Source organism: Carcharhinus amblyrhynchos, chromosome 12, assembly GCF_965287045.1.
Source record: "Carcharhinus amblyrhynchos chromosome 12, sCarAmb.v2.hapA, whole genome shotgun sequence".
NCBI lineage: Eukaryota > Metazoa > Chordata > Chondrichthyes > Carcharhiniformes > Carcharhinidae > Carcharhinus > Carcharhinus amblyrhynchos.
In genome coordinates, this window is record NC_137335.1 from 15282013 (window position 1) to 15302923 (window position 20911).

At 43.6% G+C, this 20911-nt stretch overlaps 1 protein-coding gene across 3 annotated transcripts in view; it reads left to right on the top strand.

Moving 5' to 3' along the window:
- The first annotated feature begins 30 nt into the window (after nt 1-30).
- rmnd1 (required for meiotic nuclear division 1 homolog) overlaps nt 31-20911 on the top strand; it is an 84835-nt gene continuing 63954 nt past the window's right edge. For all 3 annotated transcript variants that reach the window (XM_080200103.1, XM_080200101.1, XM_080200102.1), the window contains exons 1-3: nt 31-122; nt 6321-6424; nt 13648-14070. In XM_080200103.1, the coding sequence (XP_080056229.1) occupies nt 13666-14070 (405 nt within the window). In that variant the 5' untranslated portion in view covers nt 31-122; nt 6321-6424; nt 13648-13665. The remainder of the gene's footprint in view (nt 123-6320; nt 6425-13647; nt 14071-20911) is intronic.

Here is a 20911-nt window from a genome sequence, read left to right on the forward strand (position 1 = left end):
CCCAATTGACTGGGGGGCGGGGGGGTCCAACGGTCGGTGCGCGAGCGGGGGAGGGGCGATTCGCCAGGGAACGTCTGAGGATTGTTACTCGGGGGCCTGTGAGGAAGAGTGCGGCCACGGAGGTGCGTCAAGGAGCAAAAAAAATGCCGTGTAGTCATCGCCAGAGGAACGTTTATTTATTTGGGAGGAGAGAAGCTGTGTGCAAGCGCGCATGCGCTTAGCCGGGGAACCGTGGCAGAGCCTGCTGACCTCTCACCAGTGCGCACGCGCGGCTGTTCACAGCCTACGCACAGCGCACGCGCGGTTGCTCACCGCCCACACTGCGAGCGAGCGGCTGTTTGCCTTTCACCCACTGCGCACGCGCTGTTGGTGACTCTCCTAAGCATTGAGTGAAGTGATTTGCAATGGCTTAAAATGATAGAATCCGTGCTGTGCAGAAAGAGGACATTCGGTCAGTTGAGCCTGCACAGATAACGGTCCTACTCGGACCTTATCCCCGTTAACCCAACTCTGTATTAATTTGCTCTGTTAACCTCCCTGACACTAAGAGGCTGTTTCACATAGCTAGTCGACCTACCTTGTGCATTTTGAGACTGTGGGTGGAAACCAGAGCACTCAGAGGAAACCCATGCAGACACGGGGAGAATGTGCAAACTCTGCGCATTTACCCGAAGCTAGAATGGGTGGTACTATGAGGCAGCAGTGCCAACCACTGTGCCAACATGCCACCCATGGATCTTAAGTTTATGAAATGTGTTATGTCAATGCATTTTTTATACCAATAGCTGACAAACACGTAGGTCTATTAATGTGAAAGCTGGGCAGAATGCTGTGAGTAAACATAAGTATGAATCATAGAATCCCAACATTGCAGAAGGAGGCCATTTGGCCCATTGAGCCTGTATCAACTACAATCCCACCCAGGCCCTTTCTCTGTAACCCCATGTATTTAACCTGTTAGCCCCCCTGACACTGACAGACAATTCAGCATGGCCAGTCCACCTAAGTATGTGGGAATCTTTTTCCAAAATTTTAATCTAAAGTTGACTTTGTTTAGAACCAATCCCAAATCCAATGAATATTGGTTGGGTGGTTAACAGTGAGGTTGAGTGTCTTGGGTGACAGGAAGATGTATATGAGATGGTCAAATAGGCAGTTAAGTGACAGACGGAATTTAATCCTGAAAAGTGTGAGGTGATACACTTTGGAAGGAGTAATTTGACAAGGAAATGTATGATGAAAGGTCTGAAGTTCTGAAGAACAAAGGGACCATGGTGTGTTTGTCCATAGATCTCTGAAGGTGGAAAGGCAGGTTAACAAGATGATGAAAAAGGTATATGGCACACTCGCCTTTAACAATTGGGGTAGAGATTACAAAAGCAGAGAGATCAGAGGGGCGGCACGGTAGCACAGTGGTTAGCACTGCTGCTTCACAGCTGCAGGGATCTGGATTCGATTCCTGGCTTGGGTCACTGTCTGTGTGGAGTTTGTACATTCTCCTCATGTCTGCATGGGCTTCCTCTGGGTGTTCGGGTTTCCTCCTACAGTGCGGGTTAGGTTGATTGGTAGTGCTAAAATTGCCCCTTAGTGTCCTGAGATGTGTAGGGTAGAGGGATGAGTGGATAAAATATATAGGGACAAGGGGTAGGCTCTGGATGGGTTTGTGGTCAGTACAGTCTCGATGGGCCGAATGGCCTCTTTCTGTACTGTAGGGATTCTATGATTTCTATTGTGATGGAATTGTGTAGAACTTTGGTGAGGCCACAGCTGGAATACTGTGTGCAGTTCTGGTCACATTATGGAAAGGATGTGAATGCATTGGAGGGAGTGCAGAGGAGATTCAGTAGGATGTTGCCTGGGATGGAACATTTTAAGTTATAAAGAGAGGTTTGATAGGGTGAGGTTGTTTTCTCTAGAACAGAGAAGACTGAGGGGTGACCTGATTGAGATGTTCAAGATTATGAGGCGCGTGGACACGGTGGATAGTGAGCAGTTCTTCCCCTTTGTTGAAGGGTCAGTTAAGAGGGGACACAAGTTAAAAGTGAGGGATGGGAGGTTTAGGGGGGATTTGAGGAAAAAGTTTTCTACTCATGGAGTTGGGGGTAGGGTGTTAGCGTGGATAGAGGATTGGTTGTCAAATAGGAGGCAGAGAGTGGGGGTCAACGGGTGCTATTCGGATTGGCGGATGGTGACTAGTGGAGTGCCCCAGGGGTCGGTGCTGGGGCCTCAGCTTTTTACCATTTATATAGATGATCTGGAGGAGGGAACCGCATGTAGAGTGTCGAAATTTGCTGATGACACCAAGATTGGGGGAACGGCAAATTGTGCGGAGGGTGTGGAGAGTCTGCAGAAGGATCTAGATAGGCTGGGCGAATGGGCCAGGAAATGGCAAATGGAATTTAATGTTGGCAAGTGTGAGGTGGTCCACTTTGGTAGGAATAATGGTAGGAAGGACTATTACTTACGGGGCAAAAAACTGCAGCAGGCGACGGTGCAGAGGGACCTCGGGGTCCTTGTGCATGAGTCGCAAAAACCCAGCTTGCAGGTGCAGCAGGTGGTCAGGAAGGTGAATGGGATGCTGGCCTTCATAGCGAGGGGGATTGAATATAAAAGTAGGGAGGTCTTGCTGCAGCTGTATAGAACATTGGTTAGGCCGCAGCTGGAGTACTGTGTGCAGTTTTGGGCGCCGCACCTGCACAAAGATATTTTGGCCTTGGAGGGAGTGCAGAGGAGGTTTACTAGGCTGATACCGGAGTTGAGGGGGTTGAGCTATGAGGAGAGGCTGAATAAACTAGGCTTGTACTCGTTAGAGTTTAGAAGAATGAGGGGAGATCTCATTGAGACGTACAAGATGTTGAATGGGATGGATAGGATAGAGGTGGAGAGACTCTTCCCGCTCAAAAAAGACAGTAGGACTAGGGGGCACAGCCTCAAGATAAAAGGAGGGCGGTTTAGAACGGAGTTGAGGAGGAACTTCTTCACTCAAAGGGTGGTGAATCTCTGGAATTCTCTGCCCGATGAAGTGGTGGAGGCTGCCTCACTAAATATTTTTAAGACGCGGGTTGATGGGTTTTTGATAGGAGAGGGGATTAAGGGTTATGGGGAGAGGGCGGGAAAGTGGAACTAAGCAGTGACAGATCAGCCATGATCTTATTGAATGGCGGGGCAGGCTTGAAGGGCTGGATGGCCTACTCCTGCTCCTATTTCTTATGTTCTTATGTTCTTATGTACTCAGAGGGTAGTGATGGCCTGGAATACACTGTCTGGGAGGGTGGTGGAGGCAGGATGCCTCACATCCTTTAAAAAGTACCTGTATGAGTACTTGGCTTGTCATAATATTCAAAGGAATGGGCCAAGTGCTGGCGAGTGGGATTAGGTGGCAGATCAGGGTCTCTCATGTGTTGGTGTGGACTCGATGGGCCGAAGGGCCTCTTCTGCACAGTTGGATTCTGTGATTCTGAGTCTGTGATTTATCTGGCAGACTTTTGCTGCACCCTGTCTAAGTCAGCTTGGTAAGGAGATCAAAACTGTACCACTTCACAAGCCCCATATAATGGCAGCAAAACTTTCTGACTTTTATACTCCAACCCCTTTTTTACTCCAACCAGTAAAAAAGGTTTACTAGTTAACCTTTAACCAGTAAAGGTTAAAATACCATTTGCCCTTTGAATTGCTTACTGTAGTTGCTCAAGGACACCCACATCCTTCTGAAATACCAACCTTTTTTAGACCTGGTGTTTTGGAACAATATAAGGCTAATGAGTAATAAAGGATCCTGTGGAGCGGGATTAGAATATGCTGGAATTTCATGTTTATGAGTGATATGGTTAATTTTGAAGCCAGTGTCAACATGTAAACAAGGCCAATTATGGATAGATGAGGATGAGTTCCTTAAAATAGATTAGGAAATTAGATTTTAAAATATGACAGTAGATAAACAAGGGCAAACATTTAATAATATAATTCTCAATGGATATCCGTTTGCTTGAGATGTAAGAAGTTCACTGAGTGATCCGAACACTAGAGAAGTTGCAGATAGTGTTAGATTAAAAGAAAAGGCTTAGAGTATTGTCAAAAAGAGTTGAATCATAGAATCCCTACAGTGCAGAAGGAGGCCATTTGGCCCTTCAAACCTGCACTAACAACAATTTCTCCTAAACCCTATCCCTGTAACCTCATGTATTTACCCTTCTAGTACCCCTGATACTAAGGGGCCATTTTAGCATGGCCAATCCACCTAACCTGCACTATCTTTGGACTCTGGGAGGAAAGCTGAGTACCCGGAGGAAAACCACACAGACAGTCACCCGTATTGAACCTGTGTCCCTGGCACTGTGAGGCAGCAGTGCTAACTACTGTGTTGCTGTGCTGCTCTGTCACCTGAGGATTAGAAAGGTTTCGAAAATTAGCAAAGGATGACCAAGACCTTGCTAAACTAGCAAGACACGTTAAAAAAAATTTTAAAAACCATTTGTGAATGTAAAAAAGAGATTTGTGAAATATGGGTCCCATATAGACTGAGCCAAGGCAAGTGTTATTGAGTGTATTTTGATGGAATTAGCATGGTCAGTACTTCTGAGGAGTCAGGACTCTTGATCTGCCAAGAGATGCTGAGGATGTGCCTGAGACAGTGAAGGTGGAAACCGTTCAGGCTTTTCTCTGCAGCCAAGGATGCAGAATCATAGTTTGGTGTTCTCAGTCAAATTACTGTTGTTCCACAATCTCTTATTCAGCTTGAAATTAAAAATTACAGCCTTTGCAATGTGTATGTTGATATCAATATCATTTGACAGATGGATTGGTGATTCTGGAGCTTTGATATATGAAGCTAGCAACAACCTCCACCATCACATTGTCAATGCTGATAGATAATGCTATGGCAACATCCTAGACCATGAAATTTGTCCACCTGATGCTGTTGGTCAAACTAAACTCTTACATTGAAAACCAATTTAAGATTTTCAGCAGAACAGTTAATTGTAACCGTGCTGTATTCTCCCCGGCAATGCCTCCACCAAACCATTGTCTCGTGCAGTATAAGTTGTTGTTCCCCTGTACTGTTGGTAATTTTTTGTGAGCTGACCTGATGAGTCCAAGATGAAAAGCTTTGATAGTCTGTCTCATTTTTAGCAATATTCATAAATGCATGTTGTTGGCCTTTGTTAATGACCTCAATGCATCTCTGCTAATCTCTTCCATGTCTCTTAATCCAAATTTCCTCTTTGTCCAGTTGTATGCACACTTCATGTGCTCCTCCAGAACCAAGCCATTACTTCTATTTCCTTCACCCACTCTCTCCTTTTACTATCACTTGGTCATTGCTACCTTTAATTTTTCCTTCCTCAGTAACTTTATGCCTCCGTCAATCTAAACCAATATCAGAGGGGGCACATTAGCATTCTGAGGACCTATGGGCTAGGACTTCTTTTAACTTTATGTGAGCATATTATTTTACAAATCCAATTTTTAAAAGTAATTTAAGTCTTTTTTATGCATAGCCCAAAACTTCTTAAAACATGACATTATGTGAAATATTAGAACATAACATCTTAAATTTCTGGGGCGCTTCTCATTCTCTATAATCAGTGGGACAGAATACTGTGTCTCTTACATGACTAGTCAGTATTACTCTCGCCCAGGGTTTTTCAAAGTAATGGTTGTGACCCATGCGTGAATTGCAGAGATTTTGAAAATGTGCCACTGGATATCCTGTTTAAAAAAAAAGTGGGACGTTTCTTGGTCCTTTTCAAAAGGGAAGCAAGATGTGCTGTGGTTCTGTTTGAACATTGTGAGGTGTGTTCAAAACATCACGACATGTTCTGTGATCCAGTTCAATGCATTACAACGTGTTCTGTAATCCTGTTCATCGCAAGATGTGTTCAAAATACCATAAAGATGTTCAGTGATCCTGTCCAAAAGAAAAGCAGGATGTTCTGTTTATAGAGCGCATTTTATAGAAGATGGTATGACAAGGAGGATCTCTTTATTTAGACAATGACAGGGCCAGCATGAAGAGAAAAAGCATAGTATTGCCTGATAAAATGCACATAACTTGAATTGTATGAAAGGGAAAGGTAAGATGGTGATTTTTAAATGTACAGTAAATCCCATTTAGATTGTGACTCAGATGCTGCATGTTGCCTGGCCAGTGGGTCATGAAGAGTGGCCATTTGGTAAAAAGGGGTCCCCAAAAAAGTAGTTTGAAAACCACTGCTCTAGTCAATTGATAAGAGGTGAATTTAAAATGAGAGCCTAGATTCACTTTGCTGTTGTTATGGTTTGGGCACCTAACTGTCTATGCTTTTCTTTCCTTTTGACAGGGATTATGCATTTGTTCTTAATGCTCCTTCCAATGGCCTTCCAAGAACTGAGGAAACTCACTACCAATAGCTCCAATCTTTGGAATTAAGTCTATAGTTACCTGGTAGGTATAGACTACCATTTTCTGTAATACAATATAAAACTTTATATTTAGCTAGTTTTAAGGAACAAAAGTTAGACTAAGAAAATAATTCTATTTCAATGGAAAAGGTCGAGTATTTAGCACCTATTAAATAAGGAATGCTAGTACCAGTATTTCGTGATAGAACAGTACTTCCAGCTTCTGTCCCACTTTCCTTATCCTTTTCCCCTAATTTTCTGTTAATCCTTTAACTTTACATGACAGTGGTGTCAAAATATTATTCTGAGAATGCTAGAGTTCAAAAGCAAAGTGAGGGAGTGAGGCCCAAGAATTTGAAAGCAACATCAAAGGGGAGATGTCCAAGAGTTCGAAAGAAGCGTGAAAGGGGAGAGGCTGGAAATTTGAAAGAAGCGGGAGAAGGGAGATGTCCAAGAGTTTGAAAGCAGCGTGAGAGGGGAAAGGCCGGGATTTGAAAACAGCTGAGTCTTTTAGCTAACTGCGTTGTGTAAGAAAGAATGAAATGTGATGACACAAGGAAACAAGTGAGTGATTAGTTGGTAAGTATTTTGCTTTTTTACTCATTTACCTTTCAAAGCATAGATAATTTATTGTAAGGTTTTATTAGTAAAGTTTACTAGCTGTTGTAAAGCTTATTGAAAGTCGTAGGGCTTATTAATTATGCTCTGATGAAGGGTCATCCAGACTTGAAATAATGGCTCAATTCTCTATCCACAGTTGCTGTCAGACCTGCTGAGATTTTTCCAGCACTTCCTGTTTTTGTCCATTAATTAAGAAAAAAAATACTTAACTAAGATGACAGTGCAGGTGATATGTTGCAACTGCAAGATGGGAGTTCCTGGATGTCAGTGTGATCAAGGGCAAACATGTCAGTGGCAAGTGTCTGCGGCTGCAGAGTAATTGGGCTGGAGGCCAAGTTGCAGGCGTTGCAATGCATCAGGGAATGAAAGGTTACTGAGATGCTTTATTCCATGAGGCAGACACACCTTTTAGGATAAGGATTGCTAGTTTGATCAGTGGTCAGACACAGGAGGTGTGGCTGCAAATGAGGCAGATATGAGGACGTAGAAGTGGAGGAGCATCAGCCTTTGTGGTTGTCTAACAGGTCCAATGTGCTTGCAACCTTGTATGCGTGAAAGTGAGGCTGCAAAGTAGATGAACAAATTGACTATGGCACCATGGTACAGAAAATCAATCAAGCAGGGGTGGGGGAGAATAGGAATGTAGTATTAGCAGGAATAATATAAGTCAGGGGAATAGACACAGTTGTCGGCAGCCAAGAGTTCAGGTGTCTGCCTGGTGCCAGCATTGAGGACATCTGCTCTAGGTTGTAAAGGGAATTACAGTGGGAGGGGAGGATTCAGTGGGTCCATGTGGGCACCAACAACATAGGTGGAACTGGGAAAGAGGTTCTGCTGAGGGAGTATGAACAGCTAGGGACTAAATTAAAATGCAACACCTCAAAGGTAATAATCTCTGGATGATTACATGAGCCATGAGCAAATTAGTGTAAGCAAATCAGATTAGAAAGTTAAATGTGTGGCTGAAAGATTGATGTGAGAGAAATGGGCTTCAATTCATGGGGCACCGACATCAGTACTAGGGAAAGTGGCAGCTCCTGTTGGGACAGTCTTCACCTGAATTATGCTGGGGCGAGTGTTCTTGCGAGTCATGTAACTAGGATGGTAGGGAGGGCTTTAAACTAAATATGGGGGCCAAGGGATCAAATTTGGGAAGACTTGATAAATAGAGAAGACAAGGCAAAAAACCAAGGTAGCAATAAGGGAAATGGTGAAGGAACAAACAACATGGCAGGAAGGGACTGAATATACAAAGAATGTACCAGAAGTAAGGCTAAAGCTTGCAAAAAAATGAAAAAAACAGAATTAAATGCTTGATCTGAATGCACATGGCATTTGTCACAAAGTGCCCAAATAGAAATAAATATATATGATTTGATAGCCATTACAGAGACATGATTACAAGATGTCAAAGATGAGGACCTGAGTATTCCAAAGTATACGAAGGACATGAAGATAGGAAAAGGTGGTGGAGTTGCTCTGTTAATAAGGAATGATATTGATACAGTAGAGAGAGATTACTTAGCTCTGGAGATCAGGTTATAGAATCAGTTTAGGTAGTAATGATAAATAGTAACCGTAAGATTACAATTGTGGAAATAGTTTACAGGCCCCCTAACAGTAACCACACTGTAGGACAGGGTATACAGAAGTAAATAATGGGTGTTTGTGTAAAAGTTACAATGTTAATCATGAGTAATTTTAGTCTACATATAGATTGGATGAATCAGATTGGCAAAGGCAGTCTGGTAATGAAGGAGTGTTTTCAGGACGGTGTCTTAGAGCAAGATGTTCTAGAATCAACCAGACAGCAGGTTACACGCAATCTGGTAAAGTGCAATGGAACAGAATTAATGAATGATCTTGTAGTAAAGGTGCCCCTAGGTAGCAGTGATCACAATATGATTGAATTTCACATTTAATTTGAGGGAGAGAAGAGTAGACCTAAGATTAGTGTTTTAAACTTGAGGCGGAGATGCCGGCGTTGGACTGGGTGGGCAAAGTAAGAAATCTCACAACACCAGGTTAAAGTCTAACAGGTTTATTTGGAATCACGAGCTTTTGAAGTGCTGCTCCTTCATCAGGTGAGTGGAGGTTAGTTCACAAACATGGCATATAAAGGCAAAGACACAATTGCAAGATAATTACAGATTAGAATGAGAGTCTTTACAAGTAATCAAGTCTTTTCAGGCATGAATAGTGTGCATGCAGAGAGGGATAATCATAGGTTAAAGAGGTGTGAATTGTCTCAAGACAGGACAGTTAGCAGGATTTTGCAAACCCATTGCAGTATGGTGGGGATTACAAGTAATGTGACATGAACCCAAGATCTCGGTTGAGGCTGTCCTCATGCATACAGAACTTGGCTATCAGTTTCTGCTTGGCAATTCAGCGTTGTCGTGTGTATTGAAGGCCACCTTGGAGAACATTTACCCTAAGATCGGAGGCTGAATGCCCTTGCCCGCTGAAGTGCTCCGGGACTGGAAGGGAACATTTCTGCCTGGCAATTGTGCGGTGTCCGTTCATACGTTGTCATAGTGCCTGCATGGTCTCGCCGATGTACCACATCTCAGGACATCCTTTCCTGCAGCATATGAGGTAGACAACGTTGGCCGAGTTGAATGAATATGTACTGTGTTCGGGGTGGGTGGTATTTTCATGTGTGATGGTGGTGTCCATGTCAATGATCCAGCACGTCTTGCAGAGGTTGCCGTGGCAGGGTTGTGTGGTGTTGTGGTTGCTGTTTTCCTGAAGGCTGGGTAGTTTGCTGCAAACAATGGTCTATTTGAGGTGTGCGGTTGTTTGAATCCATTATTAAGGAGGTTATAGCGTGACACTTAGAAGCTCTCAGTGCAATCAACAGTGTCAACATGGTGTTATGAAAGGGAAATCATTTTGATTCATCTTGAAGGGAATTGCTTGATAGAGCAGACACAGCACGGTTTCATTAAAGGGAAGTCGTGTCTGACAAATTTACTGGAGTTCTATGAGGATATGTCTAGGGCAGTGGATAGAGGAGAGCCGGTGGATGTGGTCTTTCTGGATTTTCAGAAGGCGTTTGACAAAGTACCTCACAAGAGGTTATTGCAGAAGGTCGAGGAACATGGAGTTGGGGGTAGGGTGTTAGCGTGGATAGAGGATTGGTTGTCAAATAGGAGGCAGAGAGTGGGGGTCAACGGGTGCTATTCGGATTGGCGGATGGTGACTAGTGGAGTGCCCCAGGGGTCGGTGCTGGGGCCTCAGCTTTTTACCATTTATATAGATGATCTGGAGGAGGGAACCAAGTGTAGGGTGTCGAAATTTGCTGATGACACCAAGATTGGGGGAACGGCAAATTGTGCAGAGGGTGTGGAGAGTCTGCAGAAGGATCTAGATAGGCTGGGCGAATGGGCCAGGAAATGGCAAATGGAATTTAATGTTGGCAAGTGTGAGGTGGTCCACTTTGGTAGGAATAATGGTAGGAAGGACTATTACTTACGTGGCAAAAAACTGCAGCAGGCGACGGTGCAGAGGGACCTCGGGGTCCTTGTGCATGAGTTGCAAAAACCCAGCTTGCAGGTGCAGCAGGTGGTCAGGAAGGCGAATGGGATGCTGGCCTTCATAGCGAGGGGGATTGAATATAAAAGTAGGGAGGTCTTGCTGCGGCTGTATAGGGCATTGGTTAGGCCGCAGCTGGAGTACTGTGTGCAGTTTTGGGCGCCGCACCTGCGCAAAGATATTTTGGCCTTGGAGGGAGTGCAGAGGAGGTTTACTAGGCTGATACCGGAGTTGAGGGGGTTGAGCTATGAGGAGAGGCTGAATAAACTAGGCTTGTACTCGTTAGAGTTTAGAAGAATGAGGGGAGATCTCATTGAGACATATAAGATGATGAATGGGATGGATAGGATAGAGGTGGAAAGACTCTTCCCGCTCAAAAAAGACAGTAGGACTAGGGGGCACAGCCTCAAGATAAAGGGGGGGCGGTTTAGAACGGAGTTGAGGAGGAACTTCTTCACTCAAAGGGTGGTGAATCTCTGGAATTCTCTGCCCATTGAAGTGGTGGAGGCTGCCTCGCTAAATATTTTTAAGACGCGGGTTGATGGGTTTTTGATAAGAGAGGGTATTAAGGGTTATGGGGAGAGGGCGGGAAAGTGGAACTGAGCCACGACAGATCAGCCATGATCTTATTGAATGGTGGGGCAGGCTCGAAGGGCTAGATGGTCTACTCCTACTCCTATTTCTTATGTTCTTATGTATTGGAGTTATTTGATGAAGGAACAAACAACGTGAATAAAATGGAATCTACGGCTGTGTTGTACTTCGATTTTCAAAAGTCATTTGCTCAGGTGCTATGTCATAGTCACTATAAAAAAAAAATCTTGTGGTATAGGAGGAAACATTTTGACATGGACAAAGGATTGGTCAGCTAATAGGAAACAGCAGGCATAAATAAGTTATTTTGAGGAGGATATGACGAATGAAGTGCCACTGGAATCATTGTTGAGGTTTCAACTCTTCACGATTTATATCAATAATTTGGATAATGGAATCGAATGTATAGTAGCTAAATTTGCTGATGACAAAGAACAAAGAACAAAAACAGCCCGGGAAACAGGCCCTTTGGCCCAACGAGCCCGTGCCGCCATTTTAACATTACCAGTCCCGCCCTCCACCCATGACCCTTATCTGTTGTTTATGGCATTCCACATTGAGGGAAACTAATTTAGGGACAATTTATTACCTCCAGTCAGCCTAATAGCACATCTTTGGGGTGTGGGAGGAAACCGGAGCACCCGGAGAAAACCCACGCAAGCACGGGGAGAATGCGCAAACTCCCACAGACACTGGCCCAAATCCATGTGTGCGCACAGCAAACAGTGATAGTCCCTGAGCTGTCGTGTTGCCCAGCATCTGGTCCAGTTTAAGCACACACTAACGACATGAAGCACTAGGCCATTCTCGAATACAGGTAGGAAATTAAGTTGTGAAGAGGACTTAAGGGAACTGCAGAGGGTTACAAATAGGTTAAGTGGGTGAGCAAACATTTGGCGGATAGAGTCTGATGTGGAAAAATGTCCACTTTGGCAGAAAGAATAGAAAAGAGATTGCAGAGTTCTGTAGTACAAAGGGATTTGGGTATCCTTTACTTGAATCACAAAAAATTAGTTTGCAGATACAGCAAGTAATTAGGAAGGCAAATAGAGCCTTAGAGGTTTACAGCATGGAAACAGGACCTTCGGCCTAACTTGTCCATGCCACCATTTTTTTTAAACCCCCAAAGCTAATCCCAATTGCCCGCATTTGGCCCATATCCCCCTATACCCATCGTACTTTGTAACTATCTAAATGCTTTTTAAAAGATATAATTGTACCTGCCTCTACTACTACCTCTGGCAACTTGTTCCAGACATTCACCACCCTCTGCATAGTGGTGTTTATTGCAAAGGTAATCGAATATTAAAATTGTGGTATTTGGCTACAGTTGTATAGGGTGTTAGTGAGACCACATCAGGAGAGCTGTACAGTTTTGGTCTCCTTATTTAAGAAAGGATAAATACATTCAAAGTAGTTCTAAGAAAATTAACTCAACTGATATCTGGGATGGAGGCGTTTTCTTTTGAAGAACAGGTTTGGACAGGTTGAACCTTTATGCATTTGTGTTTCAAAGAATGAAAAGTGATCCTATTGAAACATACAAAGTCGTGATTGACAGGGTGGACGCTGAAAGGAGGTTTTCCCTGTGGATGAGACTATTAGAGGACATAATTTAAAAATATGGGGTCTCCCATTTAAGACATAGCTAAAGAGAATTTTTTTCTCTGAGACTCGCAAGTCTTTGGAACTGTCTTCCCCAAGAGTGTTGGAGGCTGGGTCATTAAATATTTTTAAGTCAAAGGTATAGATTCTTGACTAACAAGGTTTTCAGGGGATAGGCAGGACTGTTGGGTTGAGACCACAATCAGATCTTATTGAATAATGGAACAAGCTTGAAAGGCTGAATGGCCTACTCCTGCTCTGAATCTATATGTTTGTACGTATGTTACCAATTTCAGCGGCACTGTTGTGTAGGAAAGTATCTTGTTAAGCAATCCAGATGCTCACTCGCTAGCTCAAACACTGTCACGATTATGATGCCCCAGTAAGAGCTGACCTGTTTTACACTGCAGAAATATTTTACATCTGAGAAAGGCTATTGGCTTTCAGTTATCATGGGGAAATAGTGAGAACCCTATAAAATCATGATAATGTTTGGATTTATTTTGTTGGCATAAACTATTGTACTAAGAAAAAGGATTGTATTTACAATATCGGGATTTTATTTACAATACTGGGATTTTGTTTTGCATTACCTGCAAAAAGCTAACGATCCAAATCATGGTTAGATACACAATGATATCATGACAGAGAAAGGCAGACAGCTAATCATCCTTTGAGGTTATATTTAAATGTAATGATTACTCAGCAATTCAGAGGAATTTTTTGATTTGCATCAGTAACAAATGTCTATATAATTTGTGACATGTCTCCTACTTTGAAGAGAATTTTACTTTTAAGCACAGATTAATGATGAAAGTTTATGGGAGAGAGGTGATAAGAAACAGTATAACTAGTTCCATTGTGACGAATACAAGTTCTCCAAAATAATCTATATTTTTCTCCCTTTAGATTGACTGCCCATTAGTCATGGCTGTTAGATTGCTCTTGGAACAATCTCCATACTTGTTGAGAAGAACTTTCTGTTTGAGATCCCCTCTGGGAATTATTCAGCTGCCTGGGAATAGGCTCCACAGCTTTTATCAGCGAAATGCCCTGGGTAGCCCATGGAAACAGCAATATCAAAAATCATCCGACTATCAGCTGACATCATGCTGCCTAAAATGGAAAGGGACAGTTTGTATGCGAACAGTGCATCACCAATTCCTGCACAATACACAGTCTGCAAATGTAAGGAAACTGTTTTATTCCACTGCAACAGGCAGCAATAAAATGATTCCACAACAGAAAGTACTGTCAGCCAAAAGACCTCTTAAAGGGCCTCGGACCAAACAGCCATCAAGGACCAACCAGCCAGCACTTGCTGATCTACAGGTAAACAAAATATGTCATGTTTTCTTGTTAACAGACAGCTCCTTAGATCTTAGCATTTACATTATTCATAAAGGTAAAACCCCAATAACCCAATAGCTATTATCATTCATGTGTAAAAGCACTAAGCTTGATTTGTGGTAACAGATACCAACTGATATGTGTTTGGTGAGTTCACCAGTTCTTGGCTGAGCCACAAGATGGAGCATTCCTGTATAATGGCTAGATTTCAATTTGGAGAATGGATAAAGAGCTATGAGCCAGTACTGCTTTGCAAACAGCACTTGCTGTTCAGATGGTGAGTAATCATGCAGTTTGGTTGTCCCTTAGTACAGAGAGGCTCATGGTCCGGACTCTTTTGCTCTTGTAAAACTGAAGAAGGAACTGTGATGATAAGTGACAGGATTTAGGGACCTAAAGGCGGGGGTAAATCATAGAATTGTAGAAACCCTAGAGTACAGAAAGAGGCCATTTGACCCATCTGCACCAACCACAATCCCACCCAGGCCCAACCCCCATATCCCTACATATTTACCCACTAGTCCCTCTAACCTACGCAAAAATATGAACAAACTAATCAGTGAGAGATGGTGGTGAATTTCAGCTTACAAAAGCATGCTGGGGCTAGGGTAAAAAATATTGATCTTTGAACACGAGCAATAACCTGGCTCCGACACATCCACTTCTGGGTTTAACAAACTTTGATGTCAGCAGAAAACTGCTTGGGAATTTTCTAATTGAATAGGGTGTGTTTATTGCAATTAACTCCCTTATAACACAGTAAAGAGGCCTTTTCAAATTGTTTTGAGTTTGGTTGCAAATGTTATTTCAGCAGCCTTTATTTTCCAGAGCTTGGAAAACTGATCAAGGAAACATAGGCAAGTCTGACCAGCAGTTCAGGTGGATACTTAATCCCAGTTGAATCAAATCTCAATTATTGTAGCTGCTGTCTCAGTTCCTCTAGCAAAGGTTTGGCAAAGAGTTAGGCTTGTGAAGATTTTGAATTGGTAACATCAGGATGGAAAATGCCTTGGATGTACTTGATGTACATCAAAAGTATAAGACCATTACTGCCTATTGGCAGCAATGATGTGCTGTGGAGGGATCAGTACCTGCACAAGGGAGGGGCCCAGGTCATAGGAGGTGCCACCCCATGTCACAGGGTTTACAGAGGCTCAGCTTTCTTGACCTCTTGAAGATTCTGCAGGCTGACGTTGTCGCATCAAGTGAATAACAGACTTCTTCAGCCTTGTACAGAAAGATCAGCTCCCTGGTGGCCATGCACTGAGAAGCTGTGAAGTCCACCTCAGCCATCTCCAACCACAATTTTAGAACATCAGAAGTTGGAGTCGGTGATTCAGTCCTTGAACCTATTCTACTGATCATTCACTTCAACTCCACTTGCCTGCATAATCCTCATATCCTTTAATTCCCTTAGTCCCAACTTCTGTCAGAATATCAAATGACTGAGCAACCAAACCTTTATGGAGTAGAAAATTCCAAAATCACAACGCTTTGAGTGAAGATATGTCTCATAATCTCAGTCCAAAGTGACTGATCTCTGTTTCTGAGCCTGTGACCCCTTGTCATAGAATCCTCAGCCTGAGGAAACATCCTCCCAACATCTACCCTGTCAAATTGTTTAAGAATTTTATATTTTATTTAGATCAAATCTCATCCTGCTAAATTATAGGCCTGGGATTATATGCTTGGACTGCTCAATCTCTACATAGAAACCTTCTTGGTAACAGCAACAGGTTTCTTAATTCATTGCTGGGGATAAGCAAGACCCACCTCTTTCTAAATGCAGCGAACAACAATTCCAGTGAGGCATCTTTAAATCAAAGTGCTGCTTTTGCTCAATGTGTGTTTCCATTTGAAACATCTCCGATTTTAATTTGTGCACTGACCCATTAAATGCAGTTAAAACTACACTATGATTGCACATAGCACATTCATTGTGCAACTTGGAAGTTGAAAAACACAGAAAGCAAAATTAATTGGCACAATTGAATCAAAACTGCAAATTCCAACCCATTTTGTTGACTCCTGGGTTTTTCCCATGCAATTAGGCAAGTTAGGTGGATTGGCCTTGCTGAATTGTCCCTTACTGTCCCAAGATGTGTCGATTAGAGGGATTAATGGGGTAAATACTTGGAGTTATGAGGATTGGGCCTGGGTAAGATGCTCCATTAGAGCATCGGTGCAGACTCAATGGGCTAAATCCCTGCACTGTAGGGATTCTAATGTATGATCTAATGATGTGGAGATGCCGGCATTGGACTGAGATGAGCACAGTAAGAAGCCTCACAACACCAAGTTAAAGTCCAGCTGGTTTATTTGGGATCCAGGGTGAGGTATTTAAATGGATACAAAATTGACTTCTTGACAGAAGCCAGAGGATGGTTTTAGAGAGTTGTTTTTCAAACTGGAGGCTTGTAACCAGAAGTGTGCCTCAGGGATCAGTGCCAGGTCCACAGTTATTTGTCATTTATATTAATGATTTGGATGACAATATAGGAGGTATGGTTAGTAATTTTGCAGATGACACTAAGATTGGTGGCATAGTGGACTGTGATGAAAGTTATCTCCGATCACAACGGGATCTTGATCAATTGGGCCAGTGGGCTGACGAATGGCAGATGGAGTTTAATTTAGGCAAATGCGAGGTGATGCATTTTAGTAGACTGAACCAGGGCAGGACTTACTCAGTTAATGGTAGGGCACTGGGGAGAGTTACAGAACAAAGAAATCTAGGGGTATATGTTCATAGCTCCTTGAAAGTGGAGTCACAGGTGAACAGAGTGGTGAAAAAGGCATTCGGCGGAGTTAGAATGTCTTGTTGAAGTTGCAGAAGACATTGGTAAGGCCACACTTGGGATACTGTTTGCAATTCTGGTCACTATTATAGAAAGAGTGCAGAAAAGATTTACTAGGATGCTACTGGGACTTGATGGTTGGAGTTATAAGGAGAGGCTGGATAGACTGGGACTTTTTCTCTCGAGCGTAGGAGGCTGAGGGATGGTCTATAAAATAGTGAGGGGCACCGATCAGCTAGATTGTTAATATCCTTTCCCAAAGGTAGGGGAATCTAAAACTAGAGGGCATAGGTTTAAGGTGAGAAGGGAGAGATACAAAAGTGTCCAGAGGGGCAGTTTTTTCACACAGAGGGTGGTGAGTGTCTGGAACAAACTGCCAGAGGTAGTAGTAGAGACAGGTACAATTTTGTCTTTTAAAAAGCATTTAAATAGTTACATGGGTATGATGGGTATTGAAGGATATGGGCCAAATGCGGGCAATTAGGTTTAGCTTAGGGAATTTAAAAAAATGGGCAGCATGGACAAGTTGGGCCGAAGGGCCTGATTCCACGCTGTAAACCTTTATGACTCTGAAAAGGCGGCACGGTAGCACAGTGGTTAGCATTGCTATTTCACAGCTCCAGGGACCTGGGTTCAATTCCTGGCTCGGGTTACTGTCTGTGTGGAGTTTGCACATTCTCCTTGTGTCTGCATGGGTTTTCTCCGGGTGCTCCGGTTTCCTCTCATAGTCCAAAGATGTGCGGGTTAGGATGATTGACCAAGCTAAAATTGCCCTTAGTGTCCTGAGATGTGAAGATTAGTGGGTAAATATGAAGGGATATGGGGGTGGTTCCTGGGTGGGATTGTGGTCAGTGCAGACTCGATGGGCCGAATGGCCTCTCTCTGTACTGTAGGGATTCTAAAATAAAAAAAGCTTTCAGAAAGCCTAAACAGGAAAATGTCTAATTTTCTAAACAGAAAGACCACACCATAGTTGTTGAGTTGATCAATGATGGATAAATCAGTGCAGCTGGTGTTCTGAATTGTGGCCCAGGTACAGACAATGGCCTTCACTGAGGTGGAAAAAAGCATACAGGCTGATCTGCAGTAAAGATCTAGGCCTTGTTCAGGTGAAAAGGGCTTGCATATCAAGTCCCAGATTACGTTAAAAAATACATCTCATCAGATAGGTCTAACCAGAAGCACTTTTTAGTCACACAAATTCCTCTCCTGCATACACCAGCAAGCTCTGTCTCTCATTACAATTCATTGTGGAATCTATTTTTCTCTTTTTTGAGCTCTGTGTTCACCAATTGAGAATTGCTACATCAGGTTACTTTTCCACTTGTGAACTTGATTCTGAATCATTCAGTATAAATATTGCATTAATGTGGACTTTTAACTTCCTGTAGGAATTCCCATAAACTGGGGGGACAATTCTTCCAGCTGGCTGCAGGCTTTAGCAATGCACCAGACCAGGAGACTCATGCGGAGACCATTTAGTGGACTTCCCGCTGGGCGCCACGTCCTCCGAGTCTCCGGCCAGAAATCAGCGCAGCGCTGAATAAATCTTGGAAATGAGGATTAGTATCTAATTAACGGGCCCAGGACTGAAGTCTCTGGGCCCGCTAGCCTCGGCCCTCCCCCCATAACCCAAACCAGGAATGCTTCATCTAAGCAGGGTTTACAATAGCTCCCCACTTGCGGGGAGCTGTTGGCCAGATCTCTCTGGAGTGAAGGGGAGGTCATCAAGGTCCCCCCCAGGAGGTCACGGGTGAGGGGTGTTGCCCTCTCGGCATTGCCACCTTTGATGTGGAGATGCCGGCATTGGACTGGGACAAGCACAGTGAGAAGTCTCACAACACAGGTTAAAGTCCAACAGGTTTATTTGGTAGCACAAGGTTTTGGAGCATCACTGCTCCTTCAGACCTGAAAAAGGAATGACGCTCCGAAAGCTTGTGCTACCAAATAAACCTGTTGGACTTTAACCTGGTGTTGTAAGACTTCTTACATTGCCAGCTTGTGCCAGCCTGGCCCCTGGCACTACCCAAAGGGCAAGGTGACAATGCCCGGGTTGGGGGGGGGGGCGTTGGTGTTAAAAGGCAGGGCCAGAAGTAATGGTGGCGGGGTCTCTGGTGAGGGGATCAGTGGAAGTGAGGGTGTCCCACTGTTACTCTGTACTCGGCAGTGACAGACGGAGGGAGGCCAGCACAACTGGGGCTGGCTATCTCGGGGGCGGGGTGGGTGGTTGTCAGTATTGGGGGGCGGGGATTTGTCAATGCTGCTAATGTTGGGGGGGGAGATCGGGAGTGCTGGGGGGTGTGGGCATTGAGGCTGGCCCCAGACACATCTGAGATGACAGCTACCAGGCCACAGGAGGGTCGGAGGGGCAGCAATGTGGGGGCACAGGGCTGGCCAGTGTTCGAGCTGGACAGCGATTGGGAGGCCAGCAGTGCACTGCACATGCACCGATCTGTCAGTGCGGAGTGGCCCATTCAGCACTATGCTGCCGCATTTCCAGTGGGAATAGGCCCCGCTTATTAATGATATTCATGCTAGGGCACTCTGCAGTGCACAGAATGTGGAAGATTCATTTTGAAAATCCCACTGAAAAAAACCAACAGGATTTATTCCAGTTTTTATGCGAATTCGACCACTTTGAATTTTTTTGGGCGAATCTTACCCAGAGCTTTGGATCATTATCAGGAACAATGAGTTATTCATAATATTAAGTGGTACGGGTAGTTAAAGTAAAGTTTATTTATTAGTCATAAGTAAGGTTTACATTAACACTGCAATGAAGTTACTTTGAAATTCCCCTAGTCGCCACACTCCAGTGTCTGTTCGGGTCAATGCACCTAACCAGTACGTCTTTCAGACTGTGGGAGGAAACCGGAGCGCCCAGAGGAAGCCCATGCAGACACAAGGAGAATGTGCTGACTCCACACAGACAGTGACCCAAACAGTAATCAAACCCGGGTGCCTGGTGCTAGGAGGCAGCAGTGCTAACCACTGTGCCACCATGTTGCCTCAATGGTATTCTCCTCCAAATCACAGTGAAATTGCTCACCGTCAGTGAATAGGCCAAGTTAACCAACGTATGGAATCTGTGGAAGAGCTTTATTTGAATTGATCCATTTGTATTCTGTTTGAGGTGAAGTATACACTTTACCAAGTCACCTGCTAATTGAATGTCAGTTGAGTGCTTAGTCCTCTTTTGAGATTTTTTGTATTTTATCAGTTACACCAGCTGATCTGTAATTCAAATCGCTGTATGACCCAGCATTACACTATTTTGATGCATGGAACATTGCAGATATAGCACAGTATATTATATGATGGTTGATCATCTCTGCATTTGACAGAGAAAAATCTTTCTGTAACTTTGTGAGTAGACAATCATGTCTCACAAATTTGAGTTTTTTGACAGGGTAAGCAAGAAGGTAGATGGGGGCAGTGCAGTTGAAGTTGTCTGCATGGACTTTAGCAAGGCCTTTGACAACGTACCTCATGGTAGGTTGTTGCATAAGGTTAAATCTCACAGGATCCAGATTGAAATAGCCAAATGGATACAAAATTGGCTTGATGACAGAAGACAGAGGGTGGTTGTAGAGGGTTGTTTTTTTAAACTGGAGGCCTGTGACTCGGGAATCAGTGCTGGGTCCACTATTATTTGTCATTTATATTAATGTTTTGGATAAGAATTTAATAGGCATGGTTAGTAAGTTTGCAGATGATACTAAGATTGGTGGCATAGTGGACAGTGAAGAAGGTTATCTAGAATTGTGACGGAATCTTGCTCAATTCTTCAGTGAGCTGATGAATGACAGATGGAGTTTAATTTAGATAAATGCAAGATGATGATGATTTTGGTCGACTGAACCAGGGCAGGACTCACTCAATTAATGGTAGGGCATTGGGGAGAGTTATAGAACAAAGTGATCTAGATGTATAGGTTCATAGCTCCTTGAAAGTAGAGTCACAGGTGGACAGAGTAGTGAAGAAGGCATTCAGCATGCTTGGTTTCATTGGTCAGAACATTGAAT